Genomic DNA, 23,921 nt, shown 5'->3' with positions numbered 1-23,921 from the left:
AGTTTTGGCTGAAGCTCCAAAGGCCAAGAATAAAATGATAGGTGCCTTGATGGCCTTAATGGGTTAAGATTGAAGAGACCAAATAGGAGAAATTCTTTGGAGAAAGTTGCAGGAGCCCAGTAGCATTTTTCATACCCCCTGCCATTGGAGATGGGACGAAAATGTTTTTCCTCATTCTCAAATCTAGTGAGAGACAGAATCATGTCTCTCCCCTGTATTTTGGGGGGCTCATAGTAGATTGGTATCTGATTCACATCGGAGAAGTCAAAGGCATGGCTGTGACTTTGGCTAGAGGAGATAGAGTAGAGAGAAGAGGGCTACCAGGACATGGAGATTTGCTTTCTGTTTGTCAGGAAAAAAGAATACTTCGAGTATTCACTGTGACTCAGATGTTGATCATATGAGAGAGAACAAGAGAAGTCAACAGTGACAGAGTGAGAGCAAAGCAAGCAAGAACGTGCTGGCTTGAGGTTTAAAGCCAAGGAAATTTGCCCCAAAAGGCCTGGGAGGGTGATGGAACCCCAGCAGTGTGCCTGTGAGGTGTGGGCTCCAGAATACCTGGGGGTGAAGGTTGGAATCAGGAGTTGGCAGCTAAAGAAAAGCCATGGCCATTTCATGGTCATTGAAATGAGAGGTTGTCAAAGAGAGAATTTTGAGACACCCACCAAGATGCTCTAAACTACAAGGCAGGAGAACAAGCGGAAGCTAGTCCGGCTCGCAACTCCTTTCTGAGGAAGACTTGAGTAGGGGAGGGAGGGGGTGTCATTTTTGAATCATTTATTATGACCAGGGAATCGGCATCTGAATGATAAAAGTGACAATTCTGGAGAGACCGAAAGTGCCAGTGGAAACTTTTTATTATCCGAGAGTGACTGTAAATGTTAAGAGATGTGCTGGAGATTTCATCCAAATACTAGTTCACAGAGTGAGTTTGGATGGGTGTAGGGGGAAAAACAGATTTTTTTTTAATAATTGAGTCTTCTAGAGTCTAGCTCATTAAATAAAAAGTTACATTGGCTTCCAAACAATGGTTGATAAGAACAAAAAAAAGGCTTATCTTTCATTATCCAGATGCCCCCACATATTGCAAGGAAGCAGTTCATCTCACTGAATGGCATTCATACTTGTTGCCTTTGTATCTTGTAGTGGGATTTTTGTTTGGGACACTTATTATTGTTCAGACATGAGTGCCTCCGGATGTTTTAATGAAAATACAATTCAAAAGAGATAGTTTTCTGATCTCTATCTCACAAATAATCTTATACCTTAGAAACACTGCAAAGAGAGTTACAGCAGTTACAGGATCAATAGTGGCGGCCTTTCAGCAGTTCACTCAGCTCACTCCTGAGTAGCAGAAGCCCCTTTATCCAAAAGTTCTGCAGTATCTCTTGGAGATCTTCACTCTAAAGGGCTATGAAGCTTAAATTATTTGTTTCAGTTCCCAATTTTTGCTCTGGCCTCTCAATATCTTGTTTTTAAGTTTTGGTTTGTAGTAGCAAGAAAACTACTTCCTATTACTGGCTCAGTACCATAATTTTCTAGAGAGCAGTAGAACTAGAGTATTGATTGGAAAAATAAGATACATGAATTTACAGTATGTATACAGTGTAAGAAATCAGAATATTCCACATATTTGCTTAACCAAACCACATATTGATAAATTTCAACTGGTTTGGACTCCACTTTTTTTTTTTTCCCCTGACTGGGTTGTCTTATTTTGTAACAGATTTCTCTTCCTTTGCCTATGACATATAGGTTACTGTGAATTGATATATAACACAAACAATAAGGTACTATTCTAAGGTCTTTACTTAAATTGTCTAATTCTGAAAACAGGTCTTTTATGAAGGAATGATTTTCCAGGATTGTTAGCCTGTGTGCCTCCTTTAGCTCATCTGTAAACAGGGCTCATAATCCTGGAAAATCACTTCAGTCAATGTCATCATATGTGTGAGATTTCATCCATGTTGAGGGTATAGCAATAGTCCTTTCCTCCTCATTTCTGTGTTGCCTTTAATCATCTTGAATATACTACTTTGTATATTTGCCTACTTTATTGTCAAATGAAAAACAAATCTGAACTCAGGTAAAGGTTTGATTTGAAAGGATTGTTGCAATAGAGAGAATGCTCTGACTTTAAGATCTGTCAGCATCTCAAAGGTCAGGCAGAAGGGGCTTCTCTTTTATAGGAGTAAATGAGGCTAGAAGGAACCAGGTGTAGGGGAGTGTGATGAGCAGGTGACAAAATTGGACAATTTTTCTTTTCTTTTTTTTTAAAATTTTTTATTGTTATGTTAATCACCATACATTACATCATTTGTTTTTGATGTAGTGTTCCATGATTCATTGTTTGTGCATAACACCCAGTGCTCCATGCAGAATGTGCCCTCTTTAATACCCATCACCAGGCTAACCCATCCCCCCATCCTCCTCCCCTCTAGAACCCTCAGTTTGTTTCTCAGAGTCCATAGGCTCTCATGGTTCATCTCCTCCTCCGATTTACTCCCCTTCGTTCTTCCCCTCCTGCTATCTTCTTCTTTTTCTTTTTTCTTAACATATGTTGCATTATTTGTTTCAGGAGTACAGATCTGTGATTCAACAGTCTTCCACAATTCACAGAGCTCACCATAGCACATACCCTACCCAATGTCTATCACCCAGCCACCCCATCCCTCCCACCCCCCACCACTCCAGCAACACTTAGTTTGTTTCCTGAGATTAAGAATTCCTCATATCAGTGAGGTCATATGATACATGTCTTTCTCTGATTGACTTGTTTCACTCAGCATGACACCCTCCAGTTCCATCCACGTCGTTGCAAATGGCAAGATCTCATTCCTTTTGATGGCTGCATAATATTCCATTGTGTATATATACCACATCTTCTTTATCCATTCTTCTGTCGATGGACATCTTGGCTCTTTCCACAGTTTGGCTATTGTGGACATTGCTGCTATAAACATTGGGGTGCACGTACCCCTTCCGGTCCCTACATTTGTATCTTTGTGGTAAATACCCAGTAGTGCAATTGCTGGATCGTAGGGTAGCTCTATTTTCAACTGTTTGAGGAACCTCCATACTGTTTTCCAGAGTGGTTGCACCAGCTTGCATTCCCACCAACAGTGTAGGAGGGTTCCCCTTTCTCCGCATCCCCGTCAACATCTGTCATTTCCTGACTTGTTAATTTTAGCCATTCTGACTGGTGTGAGGTGGTATCTCATTGAGGTTTTGATATGGATTTCCCTGATGCCGAGCGATGTTGAGCACTTTTTCATGTGTCTGTTGGCCATTTGGATGTCTTCTTTGGAAAAATGTTCATGTCTTCTGCCCATTTCTTGATTGGATTATTTGTTCTTTGGGTGTTGAGTTTGATAAGTTCTTTATAGATTTTGGATACTAGCCCTTTATCGGATATGTCATTTGCAAATATTTTCTCCCATTCTGTCGGTTGTCTTTTGGTTTTGTGGACTTTTTCTTTTGCTGTGCAAAAGCTTTTTATCTTGATGAAATCCCAGTAGTTCATTTTTGCCCTTGTTTCCCTTGTCTTTGGCGATGTTTCTAGGAAGAAGTTGCTGCGGCTGAGGTCGAAGAGGTTGCTACCTGTGTTCTCCTTTAGGATTTTGATGGACTCCTGTCTCACGTTTAGGTCTTTCAAGCATTTTGAGTCTATTTTTGTGTGTAGTGTAAGGAAATGGTCCGGTTTCATTCTTCTGCACGGTGGCTGTCCAATTTTCCCAACACCATTTGTTGAAGAGACTGTCTTTTTTCCATTGGATATTCTTTCCTGCTTTGTCAAAGATGAGTTGACCATAGAGTTGAGGGTACATTTCTGGGCTCTCTATTCTGCTCCATTGATCTCTGTGTCTGTTTTTGTGCCAGTACCATACTGTCTTGATGATGACAGCTTTGTAATAGAGCTAGAAGTCCGGAATTGTGATGCCGCCAGCTTTGCTTTTCTTTTTCAATATTCCTCTGGCTATTCGGGGTCTCTTCTGGTTCCATACAAATTTTAGGATTATTTGTTCCATTTCTTTGAAAAAAGTGGATGGTATTTTGATGGGGATTGCATTGAATGTGTAGATTGCTCTAGGTAGCATTGACATCTTCACAATGTTTGTTCTTCCAATCCATGAGCATGGAACGTTTTCCATTTCTTTGTGTCTTCTTCAATTTCTTTCATGAGTATTTTATAGTTTTCTGAGTACAGATCCTTTGCCTCTTTGGTTAAATTTATTCCTAGGTATCTTATGATTTTGGGTGCAATTGTAAATGGGATCGACTCCTTGATTTGTCTCTCTTCTGTCTTGTTGTTGGTGTATAGGAATGCCACTGATTTCTGTGCATTGATTTTATATCCTGCTACTTTACTGAATTCCTGTATGATTTCTAGCAGTTTTGGGGTGGAGTCTTTTGGGTTTTCCACATACAGTATCATATCATCTGCAAAGAGTGAGAGTTTGACTTCCTCTTTGCCGATTTGGATGCCTTTGATTTCTTTTTGTTGTCTGATTGCTGTGGCTAGGACTTCTAATACTATGTTGAATAGCAGTGGTGAGAGTGGACATCCCTGCCGCGTTCCTGACCTTAGGGGAAAAGCTCTCAGCTTTTCCCCATTGAGAATGATATTGGCTGTAGGTTTTTCATAGATGGCTTTTATGATATTGAGGTATGTATCCTCTATCCCTATACTCTGAAGAGTTTAGATCAAGAAAGGATGCTGTACTTTGTCAAATGCTTTTTCTGCATCTATTGAGAGGATCATATGATTCTTGTTCTTTCTTTTATTAATGTATTGTATCAGGTTGATTGATTTGCGGATGTTGAACCAACCTTGCAGCCCAGGGATAAATCCCACTTGGTCATGGTGAATAATCCTTTTAATGTACTGTTGGATCCTATTGGCTAGTATTTTGGTGAGAATTTTTGCATTCATGTTCATCAAGGATATTGGTCTGTAATTCTCCGTTTGGATGGGGTCTTTGTCTGGTTTTGGGATCAAGGTAATGGTGGCCTCATAAAATGAGTTTGGAAGTTTTCCTTCCATTTCTATTTTTTGGAACAGTTTCAGGAGAATAGGTATTGATTCTTCTTTAAATGTCTGATAGAATTCCCCTGGGAAGCCGTCTGGCCCTGGGCTTTTGTTTCTTGGGAGATTTTTGATGCCTGCTTCAATTTCCTTAGTGGTTATAGGTCTATTCAGGTTTTCTATTTCTTCCTGGTTCAGTTTTGGTAGTTGATACATCTCTAGGAATGCACCCATTTCTTCCAGGTTATCTAATTTCCTGGCATAGAGTTGCTCATAATATGTTCTTATAAGTCTTTGTATTCCTTTGGTGTTGGTTGTGATCTCTCCTCTTTCATTCATCATTTTGTTGATTTGGGTCATTTCTCTTTTCTTTTTGATAAGTCTGGCCAGGGGTTTATCAATCTTATTAATTCTTTCAAAGAACCACTTCCTAGTTTCGTTGATCTGTTCTACTGTTCTTTTGGTTTCTATTTCATTGATTTCTGCTCTGATCTTTATGATTTCTCTTCTCCTGCTGGGTTTAGGCTTTATTTGCTGTTCTTTCTCCAGCTCCTTTAGGTGTAGGGTTAGGTTGTGTATTTGAGACCTTTCTTGTTTCTTGAGAAAGGCTTGTATTGCTATATACTTTCCTCTCAGGACTGCCTTTGCTGAATCCCAAAGATTTTGAACAGTTGTGTTTTCATTTTCATTGGTTTCCATGAATTTTTTTAATTCTTCTTTAATTTCCTGGTTGACCCACTCATTCTTTAGTAGGATGTTCCTCAGCCTCCATGTATTTGAGTTCTTTCTGATTTTCCTCTTGTGATTGGGTTCTAGTTTCAAAGCACTGTGGTCTGAAAATATGCAGGGAATAATCCCAGTCTTTTGGTACCAGTTGAGACCTGATTTGTGACCTAGGATGTGATCTATTCTGGAGAATGTTCCATGGGCACTAGAGAAGAATGTGTATTCCGTTGCTTTGGGATGGAATGTTCTGAATATGTCTGTGAAGTCCATTTGGTCCAGTGTGTCATTTAAAGTATTTATTTCCTTGTTGATCTTTTGCTTAGACGATCTTTCCATTTCAGTGAGGGGGGTGTTAAAGTCCCCCAGTATTATTGTATTGTTGTCAGTGTGTTGCTTTGCTTTTGTTATTTATTGCCTTATATAATTGGCTGCTCCCATGTTAGCGCATAGATATTTAGAATTGTTAGATCTTCTTGGTGGATAGACCCTTTAAGTAGGATATAGTGTCCTTCCTCATCTCTTATTACAGTCTTTGTTTTAAAATCTAATTTGTCTGATATAAGGATTGCCACCCCAGCTTTCTTTTGGTGTCCATTAGCATGGTAAATGGCTTTCCAGCCCCTCACTTTCAATCTGGGGTGTCTTTGGGTCTAAAATGAGTCTCTTGCAGACAGCATATTGATGGGTCTTGTTTTTTAATCCAATCTGATAGCCTGTGTCTTTTGATTGGGCCATTTAGCCCATTTACATTGAGGGTAACTATTGAAAGGTATGAATTTAGTGCCATTGTATTGCCTGTAAGGTGACTGTTACTGTATATTGTCTGTGTTCCTTTCTGGTCTATGCTGCTTTTAGGCTCTCTCTTTGCTTAGAGGACCCCTTTCAATATTTTTTGTAGGGCCTGTTTCGTGTTTGCAAATTCTTTTAGTTTTTGTTTGTCCTGGAAGCTTTTTATCTCTCCTTCTATTTTCAATGACAGCCTAGCTGGATATAGTATTCTAGGCTGCATATTTTTCTCGTTTAGTGCTCTGAAGATATCATGCCAGTCCTTTCTGGCCTGCCAGGTCTCTGTGGATAGGTCTCTTCCCAATCTAATATTTCTACCATTGTAGGTTACATATCTCTTCTCCCGAGCTGCTTTCAGGATTTTCTCTTTGTCTCTGAGACTCGTAAGTTTTACTATTAGATGTCGGGGTGTTGACCTATTTTTATTGATTTTGAGAGGGGTTCTCTGTGCCTCCTGGATTTTGATGCCTGTTTCCTTCCTCACATTAGGGAAGTTCTCTGCTATTATTTGCTCCAATATACCTTCTGCCCCTCTCTCTCTTTCTTCCTCTTCTGGGATCCCCTATTATTCTAATGTTGTTTCGTCTTATGGTATCGCTTATCTCTCGAATTCTGCCCTCGTGATCCTGTAATTGTTTCTCTCTCTTTTTCTCAGCCTCTCTATTTTCCATCATTTGGTCTTCTATTTCACTGTTTCTCTCTTCTGCCTCGTTTATCCTAGCAGATAGTGCCCCCATTTTTGATTGCACCTCATTAATAGCCTTTTTGATATCAACTTGGTTAGATTTTAGTTCTTTTATTTCTCCAGAAAGGGTGTCTCTAATAACTTCCACGCTTTTTTCAAGGCCAGCTAGTATCTTTAAAGTCATGATTTTGAACTCTAGGTCTGACATCGTACTAATGTCCATATTGAGGAGGTCCCTGGCTGACAGTACCATCTCTTGTTCTTTTTGCTGAGGTGATTTTTTTCGTCTTGTCATTTTGTCCAGAGGAGAATAGCTGAATGAGAGAACAAAATGCTAACAGGTTAACAATGTCCCCAGCAAATATAGTCTATACAAATCAGAAAAGACCTGAAACCAGGGGAAAAGAAAGGGAAAGAAAGAAAAAAGAAAGAGAGAGAAAAAAAAGAAAAAGATAAAAACAAAAACAGAACAATACAAAAAAACAGAATATGATCAAATATGATCAGGCTAGTGGATAGATCCGTGCCACACACTAGATTTTGGGCATATTTTTGTGTTAGAAAAAAGGTGCCTCCTAAAATTTTAAAGGATAAAAGACTTATATATGTACAAAATAAGGGTTGATACAATGAAGGGATGGAAGATGACTGTAAAGATGAAAATTATAAAATTTTTTATAAAAGGAATTGATAAGATAAGAAGTTGTTTGAAAAAAGAAAGAAGAAGATTTGAAAAAAAAAAAAGGGAGAGAATGTGATCAGGCAGGAGACTAGAACAAAGCCATACACTAGTGATTTTAGGGTGTATTTTGATCTGTTAGAAGAAACTGTATCTCAAAATTTTAAGGAGAGAACAACTTATATATATATATGCCAAAAATAAGGGTAACTACTATGAAGGGATAAAGTATGACTCTAAAAATGAAAAATAAAAAAATGTTTTTTTAAAAAAGGGATTGATAAGATGTTGGTTGAAAAAGGGAAAAAAGAAAAATTCAAAAAAAAAAGTTAAAAAAATTAACTTTGAAAAACTAATGAATCATGGTAAAAAAAAGCCATGAATTCTATGTGCAGTATTCCCTTAGCACTGGAGTTCTCCCATTCTCCTTGATCGGTAAACTTGGTCTTGGTTTGCTGGCTGTTCCTGCTGATCTTCTGGGGGAGGGGCCTGTTGCCATGGTTCCCAAATGTCTTTGCCGGAGGCGGAATTTCCACGCCCTTGTCGGTCTGGGCTAAGCAAGCTGCTCAGGTTTGCTCTCAGGAGCTTTTGTTCCCTGCAAGCTCTGGTACAGCTTTGGAGGACCAGGGTGAAAACGGTGGCCTCCCAATTCCACCCAGAGGAGCTGAGAACTCGGGGCCCCGCTCCTCAGTGCGCCTCCAGAGAAAAGCAGTCAATCACTCCTGTGTCCCCGGTCTCCGGCCACACTCAGTGCTCACCCAGCCTGTGACCAAGCGTTTCTATCTCTGGCACCCAACCCCGTGTGGAGTCTCCAAACCCAGCAGATCCCTGCGGTGCGCTCCCGCGCCGCTCCTCCTGGGGCAGGAAGGGGAGTCTCCCCGGATCTGCCGCTTGTTGGGTCCCTGCTGGAGGAGCAGTGGCCCGACTGGGCCGCGGATCACAGTTTATGGCCACCCCGAGCTGAGAGCCCGCGCCTCACCTCCTCTCTGCAGCCAGCTTCCCCGCTCCGATACCTGGGAGCTCTGCTGCACTCAGGCACCCCCGGTCTTTCTGTGACCCCGAGGGTCCTGAGACCACACTGTCCCGTGAGGGTTCCACTCCCCACTTAGCCACTGGAGCGGCGTCCCTCAGCAGAGCCGACTTCTAAAAGTTCCGATTTTGTGCTCCGTGGCTCTATCACTTGCCAGAAGTGGCCGACGGAGGCCCCCCTCCCCTGCAGTCTATCCTCCCAAATATCGCCTCGGATTCCCTTCTCAGCACGTCCTACCTTCCAGTAAGTGGTCGCTTCTCTGTTCAGAGAGTTGTTGCTACTCTCTTCTTCAATCTCTTGTTGAGTTCGTAGGTGTTCAGAATGGTTTGATCCCTATTCAGCTGAATTCCTGAGACCAGACGAAATCCAGGTCTCCTCCTCCTCTGCCATCTTGCTCTGCCTCCAAAATCGGACAATTTTTCTTTGCCTCAAGCCAGTTCTTGGTGAAGTTCATTAAGGAGGGTTTGTTCTGCTTTCCAAGTGACTGCTTAATCTCAGGGGCATGAGAAAATTGAGGGGCCTGTGGGGAGAAGAGAAACCTAATCCAAGTTTGTTCAAGTGAAGTTGCCAGGCATCTAGGTCAGGTTGGTCAGTGGGGACAAACAGTTCAGGTATTCATTTATGAGACAAAAAAAGGGGAGTTTAGAGGGTTTCTGGTCTTGTCATAGGCAAACAAAGGGTTAACCATGAGTCTTACCAGGTCATCTGGGGAGAGGATCTTTGCAGTAAGGTACTTCCCACAATGCTAAATGGTGAAGATACTTCTTAATGTCCCAGTGTTCCAGGAATTCAGGTAAAGTTTGAATATTGCTATTATTACTGTTGATGAACATTCATAATGCTTCCAGTTTGGGGTCATTATTATTTGGGTTTATTAAAGGTGTTATGAACATTTTTACACATGCATTTTGGTGGATATAAGCATATACCTAAGAGTAAAATTTTGGTATCAGAGGCTATGTGTATATTGAACTTTGGAAGATATGGACAGTTTTCCAATTAAACTTCATCATTAATGTAGGAGAGTTCCAACTGCTCCACGTTCATGTCCAAAGTTGATATTAGTAGCGTTAACTTGAATTTTAGCCATCTGGTGTAGGTATCATGATACTACAATGTGATTTTAATTTGTATTTCCCCGATGATTAATATTGTTGAGCATCTTTTCATACATATATTGGATTTTTAGCTATCCTTTTTTGCAAAGTGCCATTTCAAGTGTTCATCCACTTAAATTGTTTTTTTTTTTTTTTTCCCTGACTGGTATGTGAAAGTTCTTTATACATTCTAGACAAGATTCTTTGTCACATACATGCACTGCAAATCTCTTCTCTAATCTTTGTCATGCATTTTCAATTTCTTAATGGTAATTTTTGATGAAGTACTTATTTTGAATGAGCTCTGATTTATTAGTTATTGTTAATGCTTTTGTGTTTTTAAAAAATCTTTCTTTGTTCCAGGGTCATGAAGATAGTCTATTTTTTTTTTTTTTTTCCTGAGAGCCTTATTGTTTTATGTTTCACATTTAGTTGTGTAATCCACTTCAGTTCATTTCTTGTATATGATTAGGGTAGGGTCAAGACTCACTTTTAAAATAGGCATATCGGTTAATGCAGCACATTTATGGAAGAGGCCATCCTTTCTCTGACTTCCAAGTAATAACTGTACAGATAGTTCAGTAATCAGCCATTTGATTCAGTCAAAAACAAACAAATTTTTGACTTTTTTCTTACATTCAATTGAGCAATAACTTATTCAAAACTTATTATATGTATCCATACAATATAGATTTTCTTTTGGGGGTGTCACTAGAAATTGTGTTTTTAAATTTTTTTTCATCTTAATGTGATAACACCACTTAATATAACATGTAGCCCTCTTAACAGATTTTTGGGTGTAATATAGTATTATTAGGTATAGACAGTGTTAAACAGCAGATCTCTAGAACTTACTCATTTTGCATAACTGAATTTTACCTTTTGATTAGCAGCTTCTCATTTCTTCTCACTGCAGCCAACCATCATTTTCTTCTTTGCTTCTCTGAATGTGATTACTCTACATACCTCATATGAGTGGAATCATACAGTACTTATGCTTCTGTGACTAGCTTATTTCACTAAGCATAATGACCTAAAGATTCATCCCTGTTGCATGTTGCAGAATTTCCTTCTCTTTAAAGGCTGGATGGGGGGGCGCCTGGGTGGCTCAGTTGGTTAAGCGTCTGCCTTTGGCTCAGGTCATGATCCCAGGGTCCTGGGATTGAGTTCCACATCAGGCTCCCTGCTCAGTGGGAAGCCTGCTTCTCCCTCTGCCTCTGCCTGCCGCTCCCCCTGCTTGTACTCTCTTTCTCTCTCTGACAAATAAATAAATAAAATCTTAAAAAAAAAAAGGCTGGATAGTACTTGATTGTATATATATACCACAATTTTTTATCCATTCATCTGTCAGTGGGCATTTAGCTTGTTTCTGTATTGTGGCTACTGTGAATGCAGTGACTCTGGGAGTGCAGATACAGGGAAGCCCTGGGTTTCTAGCAAGGTGGTGGGTGTGGAGCTGTGGTGAGGGCCGCTTGTTGGCACAGCTGCTTTATTCTCTGTCGTCCCCAGGGTCTAGCGTGTGTGCTGGGTCCCACATTCCCCCAGATGGACGAGATAGGAGCTGGTCCCTAGGGTAGCACCTGGCAAAGCTGGGATATTAGATGTGAGGTCTGACTCTTTCCCTCCTCAGGGAGAAGCAGGGAGCTGAGGACACCTCTGGATGAAATTACACTGTGCTATGCTGTACTAGGGTGGGAATTATGGTGAAAGGGTGTCTCTACTTTTCCTACTAGTTTCATTGCACCTGCTTGGGTATAGAAGCCTCTCAACTAGCTTTTGGATTTCTAACAAGGGAATTGATCTGTGCGTTGCTGCTGAGTTGGTATGTCCATGAGGAGAAGGAGGCTCCATTTCCTACCCTACCACTCAATACTCTGCCCATTCCTGCCCGGCTCCTGTCTCTCTCAGCTGAGAAACAGCTCTCCTTTTGCTAAATCCCATGGGGGAGATTTCATTCTCCACCTTAACCTTTCAGGGGCATTTGGTCCCATTAACCAACCGTTCCATAAAATATTCTTTCTCCTGGGGCGCCTGGGTGGCTCCGTCGCTAAGCGTCTGCCTTTGGCTCAGGCCATGATCCCAGAGTCCTGGGATCGAGCCCCGCATCGGGCTCCCTGCTAGGCGGGAAGCCTGCTTCTCCCTCTCCCACTCCCCCTGCTTATGTTCCCTCTCTCACTGTGTCTCTCTCTGTCAAATAAATACATAAAATCTTAAAAAAAAATAAATATTCTTTCTCCTTAAGTTCTTTTGCCACCACATGCTTCTGGATTTCCTCCTTCCTCTTGGGTAGTTTATTCTTTGTCTTAATTGTTAGTTTATCTTTCTCCATCTGCTCACTAAATGTTAGACTTCCTCAGTTTTTAATTCCATATCGTTTCACTGTAAACTCTCTTTTCTAACAAGTGATTCATCTGACCATTAGAATCATCTGAGGAGCTTCTAAAATCCCGAAGCTTGGACTTCATCCCCTACTAATTAAATCTGGGGTGGGACTAGGCATCAGTAGTTTGCAGAGTTTCTCAGGTGAAGTCAGTGTACAGCAGAGCTGAGAACCGCTAGATCAATCCATCTGAACCCACAATTTTAAATACTACATTTTCATCAGAATAACCAACATTTGTGTTTGATTCTTAAATACATAACCAGCACATGGTATCATGCATGGCATATAGAAAATGCTCAGAAACTTTGTTAAATGAATTCAAGGAATGACTAAAGTCAGGGAAATATTTAGCATGTAGATAATTGAGTGATAGTTACATTTTTGTTGTTCTTTAAGGAATTGCATTATTTAGTTGATGTTGTGGGTTGAGTTCTCTCTAAGATGGACCATGAGATGAAGATTTCCATGCAGAAAGAGATTGCTTTTGGAAGAACACTTCTTGGGAATGAGGAAGCAGGTTCAAACATAGGAACTGTGCAGTTGCACCTGAGGCATGGGTTTGATGCTACAGGGAGCTCTGAAGCTGGAATGGTCTTTCAAAGTTGTCTCAATCAGTAGGAAGAGACTTGAATACTTTTGTGTCCCCATATCAAAGTCTTCGGGTATGAGTTGACTCCAGGGCAAGACACCTTCCTTCAGCTGAAGGCTATTCTAAAAGTGACCCAGCTCAGAGCCTTAAGAAACCAGCATTTCTGGCAGAAGCCTCAGTTCCAAAGTGGTGATGGGGAGGATAAGGCGCCACAACATCCACTACAAGAGAACCAGATGAGCAACCAAATGGGATCTTACAGATCACCTTATTTAGACCTTTGATTTAAAGGTGAGTATACTGAGGCTCAGAGAGGGATTTTTTTTAAAGATTTTATTTATTTATTCATGAGAGACAGAGCGAGAGAGAGAAGCAGAGGGAGAAGCAGGCTTCCCACTGAGCAGGGAGCCCGATGCGGGACTCGATCCCAGGACCCTGGGATCATGACCCGAGCCGAAGGCAGACGCTCAACCATCTGAGCCACCCAGGCGCCCTCAGAGAGGGATTTGCCCAATATAATGTAGTAAGTAACCTTATAGTCTGTCGGGGTCTATAATGTTAGTCTCTTTGCTCTTAGACAAGTGTTTCTTCGGTTATACCCACACTTAACTTTATTATGTGTGTGTGAGTGAGGGATTTATCTTATCACCATTTCTGTTAGGCCGGAAGGGAAACATTTTATATTTGTCTCTGTATGGAAATAGAAAAGTGAGAAAAGATAAGTACAGTTGTAGTTACAGTTAGTAGCAGAGTTAGAGATATTACTATGGATTCGTATTTGCTAAGCCAGGATGTAGTACTCTTTCTGCAGAGTAAGAAAAGTAATTGCTCAGTGAGTGTTTTGAGGTTTAAGTTTCCTTCCTTATGTTATGAGGTTTGTATCAAATTAGTAAACCAATACGAAGTAGTGAGAATGTACAATGTTTTACACTGTTTGAGAAACATACAGTGTCAGTAGACAATCCTTGTGGTATTCATAGGATGAGTAATCTCACATGTGATAGAAAGTTTAAAAAGACCACAGCCTCTGATGAGATTGGGAAGTTGCTGGTATCCAGAATCCAGCATCTCTGCAAATAGATGTTTCTACTTTGTGAAAAATGTTTTTCTTTGAGCCATGGATGATGTAATTGCATAATTGAAGGTAGACAAGATTTGAAAATATTTCCACAGGATCCAACAGTTCCTTAAGCCCAATTGAGGGATAAATAAAATGATTGCTGTGAAACACTGTTCTTAATTATGATTCTTGGCCTGTAATAACACAGTAGACTTTGCCACACACAGGCACACATACCCATAAACACATTCTTTTTGAATAAATATAAACTAATTAAACTCAACTAATCATATAAAAGGTATCACTCACTGTATTCATAAACCTTCTGTTCACAGTTTAATCTCTGAAAACAGAATGGAAAATAAATATCGAAGCTGTCAAGAGAAGTAATAATAAGTTATACTGTAATTAGGAAAATACAAAACAAATAAAACCCCTCTATAATAACCTTGCAGTTATCTGGATTCATACATAACTACCGACTTAATTCATTACCTGAATATATAAAGTGTTTCTCTCTCTTTGTATATCTATCTGTCTGATTATCTAGAAGGGTATTTTCACTGCTCTAAAAATCCTCTGTGCTCTGCCTGTTAATCCCCCACTCACCCCAGTCCCTGGCAACCTCTTTGACAGTCTCCCTAGTTTTGCCTTTTCCACGATGTCACGTAGTTGAAATCATCACATAGTAGCCTTTCATATTGTCTTCTTTAATTTAGTAATATGTATTTCTGGTACCTCTATGTCTTTTCACGGCTTGATAGATCATTTATTTTTAGTGCTAAATAATATTCCATTGTCTGGATGTACCACAATTTATTTATCCATTCATCTACTAAAAAACATCTTGGTTGCTTCCAAGTTTGGCAATTATGAATAAAGCTGTTATAAAAATTTGTGTGCAGGTTTGTTTGTGTAGACGTTAAGTTTTTATATCCTTTGGGTAAATACCAACGAGTGAGATTGCTGGATCGTACGGTAACAATATGTTTAGTTTTGTAAGAAATTGCCAACCTGTTTTTCAAAGTGGCTGCACCATTTTGCATTCCCACTAGAAATGTGTCAGAGTTCCTATTGTTCCATATCTTCATTTGCATTTGGTGGTGTCAGTGTTGTGGATTTTGGCATTGTAATAGGTGTATAATGTTTTTTCATTGTTTTAATTTGCATTTCCCTGTGCCAGATGATGTGGAGCTTCTTTCCATAGGTTTATTTGCCATCTGTTTGTACTCTTTGGTGAAGTTAAAGTCTTTGGCACTCTGCTCTTTTTTTCCCACTCAAATAAACTTTTTTATTTATTTTTTAAAGTTATTTAAGATTTTATTTATTTTATTTCAGAGAGAGAGAGATAGAGCACAGAGTGGGGAGTGGGAGAGGGAGAAGCAGGCTTCCCGCCAAGCAGAGAGCCCAATGTGGGGCTCGATCCCAGGACCCTGGGATCATGACCTGAGCCGAAGGCGGACACTTAACAACTGAGCCACCCAGGCGTCCCAAATAAACTTTATTTTAGAACAGCTTTAGATTTACAAAAAATTTGTCAAAATATAGAGTTCACAAATACTCTGCTCCTAGTTTCTCCTATTATTAGCATCTTGCATTAGTATGATACATTTTTTTTTTTTACAGTTAAAGAACCACTGTTGATACACTGTTACTAACTAAAGTCCATTCTTTATTCAGGTTTCCTTAGTTTTTACCCCATGTCCTTTTTCTGTTCCAGGATCCCATTCAATATATTATATTACATATAGTCTTCATGTTTCCTTAGCCTCCTTTGGCTGTGACAATTTCTCAGACCTTCCTTTTTTACATGACCATGGTGGTTTTGAGGAGTACTTGTCAGGTATTTTGTAAAATGTCATTCTACTGGGATTTGTCTCATGTTTTCCTCAGGATTAGACTGGAGTTATGTGTTTTTTGGGAGGAAGGTCACAGGATTCAATGCCATTCTCATCACATTTTATTAAGGGTACATAAAATCAGCATGACTTAACACTATTGAGGTTAACCTTGATCATCTGGCTAAGGTAGTATTTGTCAGGTTTCTCTGTTGTAAAGTCACTCTTTTCCCCCTTCCCACACTATATTCTTTGGAAGGAAGTCACTATGCACAGCACATGCTAAGGAGTGCAGAGTTATACTCCACCAGTTGAGAATAGAGGATCTATTTGAAATTCCAATTATTTGGAATTCTGCATGGGAGAATTGTCTATTCTCCTTCATTTATTTGTGTCCATATGGACTCATGGATTTTTATTTTATACTTTGCAATATAAACCAATATGACTTTATTTAGTTGCTCAAATGATTTAGATTTGAGCATTTGGGAAATCTTTCCATTGGCTTCTGTGTCCCTTTGACATGCTCTCATCTTTTTTTTTTTTTTTGAGCTTTCAGTTGCTATTTTCAGTTGCTTTGAGATATCTGATCTTTTTTTTTTTTTTAATTCTTCTCCTTTCCTCTCATTTTAGATGAGGATACCGCATTTGTTTCCACAAAGGAAAGTTTCTACAACCTGAGGTGTTCAGGCCCAGGATCCTCAGGGTTGTAAACTTTGTGTGCATTTTTCAGGGAAAAACATAGATTTTACCAGATTCTTAGTGTTGTCCATAACCTAAAAAGAGGTAAAGAATCACTGCCCTTATGTAAAGAGGAGAAATAACACAATCTACACATTTTACAAACCTTGCTTTTTCCTTACTGCTTTGTGCTTGCCTCAGTTCATGTCCAGCTGGAGGCTTTGCAGCTCCCACACGCAGATTCCTCATGTGGCATATGCTGGACTGCTTGCAGGTCCAAAAAGAACTTTGACCATTGTTGTAGCATTTATAGCTCCGTAAAAACAAAAGCATCCCTTTGGACTCAGATTCCTGATTGGAGGGAAGACGTTCAGTTAATATGCTCATACACACTGTGTATGAGCATATTATTGATATTGAACTGTGCAGTGTGGTCACTAAAGGGTCATGTAAAAATAAGAGTGTTCTACAGTTAATGGAAAACTGAGTTTCCCCTTTGGAAAGAAATTTCTGGATTTTTTCCTTTAGTGCTGGAAAACATTACATCACTCAGCTATACAGGCTGATACATTCCTCGCATAACTTCACATATTAGTAATGACATCGGTTCAAGTTTAGGCGAGTGAACAAAAGAAGACTGGTTGTAAAAAGGCATTTGAAATAAAACATTATTTTCTCTAGTCATTTGATCACTTTGCCTGAGAAAGTAAGTTATTTTCTTAAATTAATATCATATTTCTATGGAATAAATCCTGTTTTGTCATAATAGAATTGTTGATAGATTTCTTGAAATAAAACAAAATGGCATAGTCAAATGGATAAAATATTGGACTGAGATGCAGAAGATAATAACAATACAACATAGTAGTGTGTGACCTAATTAAATACATTTAACTCTTCTTTTTCTTTTTGTGTTGTGTAAATAGTACTAATCACTTTCCCAAATTATAAGGTTTATATTTTAAAGGGCAGACAGAGGAAAAAATGCAAATTATTTCAGCTCTTTGGCAGAAAGTGCTGTAGCTTCTAGACTCTTAAACTATATCCTAACATGTAGAGATGACTTTAATATTATTTTAGTATTGACTGAGCTAAATGATTTTTATTGTTTTCAGGTAGGAAAAACCACTGATTTCATGCATGTGAATATGAACTACATGGGATTTCACTTAAATTTTAAAATATCTTTGAATTTCTAGTATAAAGAAAGGTGAACTGTTAACTGAATATTCATATCGGGTGAACTACAACAGACATTGATACAAATAAGAATAAAAGAAAGGGGCCATAATGTATTTGATATATTCCTTTTTTATTAATTTGAAGAGATTTTTGTTAGCCAACACTGATTTTTTTATTGTTGTTAATAAACAAGAATTTTTGTTGTTTTGTTTTTTGTTTTTTTATTTTTTTAGCTGTGGAAAGAAAGAAAAACATTTGGGGATGTCTGGATGGAGGAGTGACTCTGATAAGTTATAGAAAGAGCAGACTCAGATTTTCCAGGACCAATGATAAGTAAGACTAATAGAAACTAAGAATATATCTATTACACACACACATACATCTGTACACACACATTTATATAATATATATATCCTAAAGCAATATATGGATGGATGGTGATAAGATAGGTACTGTTTCACTTCCGTTATGGCAGTTTATTGTGAAATGATAACTAGGAATCAGGATTACCAGATTTCATAACTCTGCTACTTAGCCTTGCTGTCTTAGTTTCTGTGGGTGTGTCCTCAGTAGCTCCATTAACTCACCTACTGCGACCCTCTTCCACCAATCAGGATTTTTCTCTTTCTCTCCACTGAAGAACAGCTCTCTGGGTGGTTAATAATCTCTCCTGTTTCATCAAGGGAGCGTTTGTGATTATCAAATAAAGAATGTAATGGACGTGATAGTTGATTTCTCAATATCTATTTCATTCTGGACTATTGATCTGAGCCAATCATGATCATTTTGTTCTCCTTGCCAGTGATTGGTTCAGGAGTGGCCAATGCTGGGAAGCTTCTGAAGAAAACAAAAGAACAAAAATAACCCTTATTCTAAGAAGACACCTCAGGAGGAAATGCTCTTCACCTGGATGTGATGTGTGGAACTGCTTCTAGCGCACACAGCCATCCTGAGGCTGAAGTCAACTTAGAAGAGCTGGCCGATAGGGGGCGCCTGGGTGGCTCAGTCGGCTGAGCCTGTGACTCTTGATTTCGACTCAGGTCACGATCTCAGCGTGGTGAGACAGAGCCCTGTGTTGGTCTCAGTGCTAAGCGTGGAGCCTGCTTGGGATGCTCTCTCCCTCTCCCTCTGCAACCCCCCCACCCCTGCTCTCTCTCTCTAAAATAAATAAATCTTAAAAAAACCCAAAAAGCTGGCTGATGGAAAGTGCTTGAGATAGTGTGTATTTCATACTATCAGGCAGTATAGGGAATTGCAAAAATATAGACGCCACGATTCCCTCAAGAATCATACTGTCTGCATTCAGTCTAGTTGGTAATATATACACAGATATAAAAAAAAGCTATAATATAATTGCCAAACAGTATATTTATGTTTGTGTTCATTAGCGTAAGATGGGACGATTGAGGCAAGATTTTAGGAGGGCAATCTTAAAGGACAGGCTGGGTTTAGATTAGTACAATGAGAAGTGGAAGTTACAGTATTCCGGGAAGGGGGATTTATTCTGAACCAGTGAGTGCAGGAAGGACAAAATTTGGTAGTGAGTTACAAGGACTAGAAAGTGAGTTTGATTGACACAACTTACAACGGTAGGGGAGGAAAGATTTTTTCCCCTTCTATCCTCAATAGCTAGGTCTATGAGGTAAATGACAACAGGCATATTAACAAGAGAAAAGGTATACAAATTATTAATTTTTAATATCACATTCATGGGGCATCAGAGCTAAAAAAAAAAAAAAAAAAAGTGACTACCCGAAGAGTGAGATTTGAGAGCTTATATTATGTCTTCATAGAGAAAGGGGAGGAGGATGTGTGCCTCTTAAGGGAGAATATGGGATTTCTAGGAAAGAGGAATGGGACTTTAGAAGACTAGATGGGAGGTATGATAGTTTGTGACAAAGTTTTCTGGGTGCCCTCTCCTGTGATAAGAGTCAATCTTTAGTTGATGAAACTCCCAGGTAGGGGATTTATGACAGTATATTCCTTTTGGAGAATCTGTCTATAGGCAGATAGGAGTTCAGAGAAAGCCTCCCCCGCATTTGCTCTTTTTCAAGGGCTTTAGCTCAAAATAATCCATATGCGAAGACATCTTCCACAGCTGGAAGAAAAAAGTCAGTCTGGAAAGTTCCCTACTACTAAAATTAGTGTTAATTGTTTTTATGTTGTCTGGTCATTTTATTGCTTAGAAGGAATGTACTTGTAAAGGATTTTACATCAAGAGACACAATAATGCAGTCCTTAATTGATCCAATACAAGTGTATTTTGTAATCAATCAATTCTATTTTCCTCCCTTGAAGGAGAAAGCTTTTGGATGGGTTTGAACACTAATTTGCATCCTAATATCCAATTTTCCCACATACCCTCATTCTCTTTAGAGTTTTCAGTCTTTTGATAAGGGATGACAATTGGCTTTAGAGAGGTTACAATTTCACCTGCTGTGAAATGGAAAATCTCATTATCAGTCCCCAAGTCCCTGCAGCTATGATATTGGCACTGATAAGGCCATGAGAAGAAATTTAAAAAATATATATATATAATCTCCTGCACCTTTAGGAGGTTTAACTAACTGATTATCATGTTTTTCTTTAATATTTGGACTCTGATATCTACTTGAAAAGATTGTTTGTATCAGTTTGTAGTTTTTTTTATTTTTTATAAACTTCTTAGTATCAGTCCCACCCCACCTCTAGGGGTTATATCTCATCAGCAGATTGTATGATAATTAACTCAGAACAGAATTGCCTGATAGGTAAGAGCTTGGATTTCAAAACAAAGCCATGAGCCTTACTTTTTTTTTTTTTGCCTGTAAAAACTTTAGTTTATCCTAAGTCTGCTTAACACTTTATTTTTTTAATTTTATTTTATTTTGTTAATCACCATACATTACATCATTAGTTTTTAATGTAGTGTTCCATGATTCATGTTTGCGTATAACACCCAGTACTCCATTCAATACAAGCCCTCCTTAATACCTGTCACCAGGCTAACCCATCCCCCCAGTCCCCTTACTTCTAAGTTTGCTTCATATAAATTAATATCATTTTTGAAACTGACACTTTCACCATATCAATACAGAATAGAATAGACAGGGCTAGATGCTCCAAGCATAATTTTAAACTTCCTTGTGATTGTCATGGATTTTTTTTTTTAACTGGGACAATGATTATTTAAGACTTTATGGGTGGTAAAACAAACTGAAACAAACAGTAAACAACAAAGCATTTTTCACTGGATTCCAAGGAAATGCATTTTTTGTTTGTGTTTTTAAGTGCTTTCAAACGATACCAATTTGGTCAAAATTAATTGTTCTAAGTTATTTAAAAAATAGAAAAATGTGGCAGTTTTTTCTCTTTTTGATAGTTGACAAGCAAACATGTAGAAAAGAAAGCTGAAACTTGTAGCTCTGTATTTTCCTTATTTAATTGATCTAGTAATAGAGAAACTTCTTTTACCACTACCTCCCACCCCCCACCATCCTCCCCAACATATTAAACTCAGTGAGGACATTCATTGGTTATTTCTTAGGCAATACTGTTTTATAAATGTCAGCATGATAGTTTTATGAATTGCTAGACTATCTCTCTGGCCATATCCTCATAATTATAGCATTCACATACTCCTTTGCTTAGGCAGAAGGTTAATATACGTTATTAAAAAACTATTTTTTGCTGTTTTATTTCCCTTTTATCTCATTGTCTGCACTCCCTTTGTGCTTCTCTAGATTTTGATTGCAGATTACTTCTGAACAAGTAAGATATTTGCTTAATTTAATTTAAAAGAAAGCAACAGGGAGTATTTAGGGCAGTGTTTCATGAATTTAGGAAATTAAGTGCTAAAATACTTCTTTTGTTTTTTATTTTTTTATGACAACTAGCTTTTGGGCATCTGACAATGCCTACTATCTTTATTTACTTCTATTTGGAAAAGCCTTGTGGTAGTTGTGAATTTGTCTCAAAAAGCATCTTTTCTCCATGGAAAATTACCCATTTCTATTGCTGGCTATTTCTAAATGCTTACCAGAGTTTTGTTTTTTCTTCTTCTCTTATAGCCAGCAGTCAGCAGAGGACCTTGCCCGAGTACCTGCCAACTCCACGAGCAATATCTTGAATAGACTATTGGTCAGTTATGATCCCAGGATAAGACCAAATTTTAAAGGTTTGTTTCTTACCCACCCCTCCAAAATCTTCAATCTTTGCAGTTTAAAAGTTAATTTTTTTTGTCTAATCATTCAGTTGTGATATTCAAAACAATAAGGTTTCAAATTGGCTTGCTACTGTCCTGTGATGTTGCTTAGACTTAGAGCAATTTAGTGACAAAGATACTCAAAGACAAGCAGAATATTAGTTCTGGTAGTTTTATACAGTTCCCACTTAAAAGAAGAACAAAAATAAGTATATTGTGGATTAGACTAACCTCTGTCATGGGTTTGCTAAGTACTTAGTATTCCTAACCTTAGTGATTTAAATTTCAAGCTCTGGACACGAATCTGGCTTTCATTCACAGATGCCGAAGTTATAATTTGTAGACTAGCCTATACTCGTTAGGGATAGACAATAGTTCTGATATGTATTTAGATTCTTTTAAAATTTTTGCTAGCATTTCACATTGATAAAAATTTCCCTCTACTCTTTTGCTGAAGAAAGATGGCCATATAGTTTTTAAAAACATGTTAACTTTGTGAATAAAAGCAACTGTGTTTTCTACAGCATAGATCGTTTCTACTCCAACAGAATATTACTATTTATCACACCTTTCAAGAACCAAAACCATACTTGCAATAAAAGTCACGAGAAGATTATATAGTTGTGTAAACTTTCTTTCTTTTCTTATTTTCTTTTTTTGTCCTCTTGATGAGTTAGGAAAAGCTATCTGAAAAAAGTCTTCTCTGGAAAACTGTAATCCTTATTGCTGGCTAAGGACAGGTATTAATGTAGATCAGATTAACATTATAAGGCTTGATATTTTTTTCTTCTTCCTTTACAGAAAAAAAAAAATGTCTGCAGCTGTTTCTAGTCAACTGAAGTTATACAACTATGTTGTAAAAACAGGGTTTTTGTTCATTACCAGAACCTATTCAGTTACTTTCAACAACAGCCATGGTCTGGGTTGTCACATGTCTACCATATATTGATTCACCACCTGTTTTTCATCAGTCAGTGGTTCTGTGGCTAAAAGGCTAAATTCACATTTTCCCTTTGTTAGCCCAACCAGCAGCCCACAACGAATAAAAAGAAAAAAGAAAAAAAAAAAAAAAAAAGCAAGCAAGCAAGAAATTTGCAACATTATACCTTAATTCTCACTCCATGAACTTTCAAATTATTTTCCAACAGGTCAGGCAAAAATCTTTATAATGATTCTGTTATATGTCTGATTAACTTCGCATATTCATGAATTAAAAATCAAAATATAGTCATCATAAGATGTATTGAATACAGCTTTACTAATGAAAGTAAGATTTGAAATGATTATAAAAATGCAAAAAATTAAAACATTTAAAAATGGTGTTTTTTTAAAGAATATTTCATGTTTTCTTAAGGTAAATGCATTAGCTCAATTTAAAATTTCTTTAAAGATAGACATATTTACTCAGTCTTAACAATTTAAGAAATAAATATTTCTGAATAAATAACATGAGTTAATACAACTTAACTCATTTTTTATTTTTATTATGATCCCTTGCTTAGAAAAATAAGTCAATAGCGATTGTGAACATGGAATACTGAGACCATAGTTTTAAAGTTTTACATCCCATGTGGATTGGAAAAAATATAAAATCAAGTGCATAAACCATAGAAATATGAAAATTCTGACCAAGTTTTTTACAGCTACTAAATATATTCTTAACTTTTATTTGTAGGAATTCCTGTTGATGTAGTAGTCAACATTTTTATCAACAGTTTTGGATCCATTCAAGAGACAACAATGGTAAGATTACAGGCAGTTTAATATTTTTAATTATCAAAATTTTAACTAGAGGATAGTGAAAGTAATAGTAAAACTGAAAAATAAGGAGTAACTCTAAGGAAAAATGCTTGCTTTCTTCTAGTATGAAATATCCAAATTCCAAGGTGTGTTACATCAGTGATTTCAGTGCTTATATAATTTTGCAATTCAAATGTAGCCTTAATGCTAATTAAAACTTACAGACTTGGAAGAAT

General features: G+C 38.0%; 1 protein-coding gene across 1 annotated transcript in view; it reads left to right on the top strand.

Annotated features, from left to right (window-relative positions):
• GLRB (glycine receptor beta) overlaps nucleotides 1–23,921 on the top strand; it is a 100,895-nt gene that overhangs the window by 20,469 nt on the left and 56,505 nt on the right. The window contains exons 2-3 of the mRNA XM_028104391.2: nucleotides 21,812–21,918; nucleotides 23,621–23,688. Of these exons, the coding sequence (XP_027960192.1) occupies nucleotides 21,812–21,918; nucleotides 23,621–23,688 (175 nt within the window). The remainder of the gene's footprint in view (nucleotides 1–21,811; nucleotides 21,919–23,620; nucleotides 23,689–23,921) is intronic.

The sequence above is a fragment of the Eumetopias jubatus genome, unplaced genomic scaffold (assembly GCF_037043125.1).
Source record: "Eumetopias jubatus isolate StellerSeaLion01/CBP00866 unplaced genomic scaffold, mEumJub1_p1.0 scaffold_2, whole genome shotgun sequence".
Classification (NCBI taxonomy): domain Eukaryota; kingdom Metazoa; phylum Chordata; class Mammalia; order Carnivora; family Otariidae; genus Eumetopias; species Eumetopias jubatus.
Note: the sequence above shows the minus strand (reverse complement) of the source record. Positions and strands in the feature narration are given on the sequence as shown.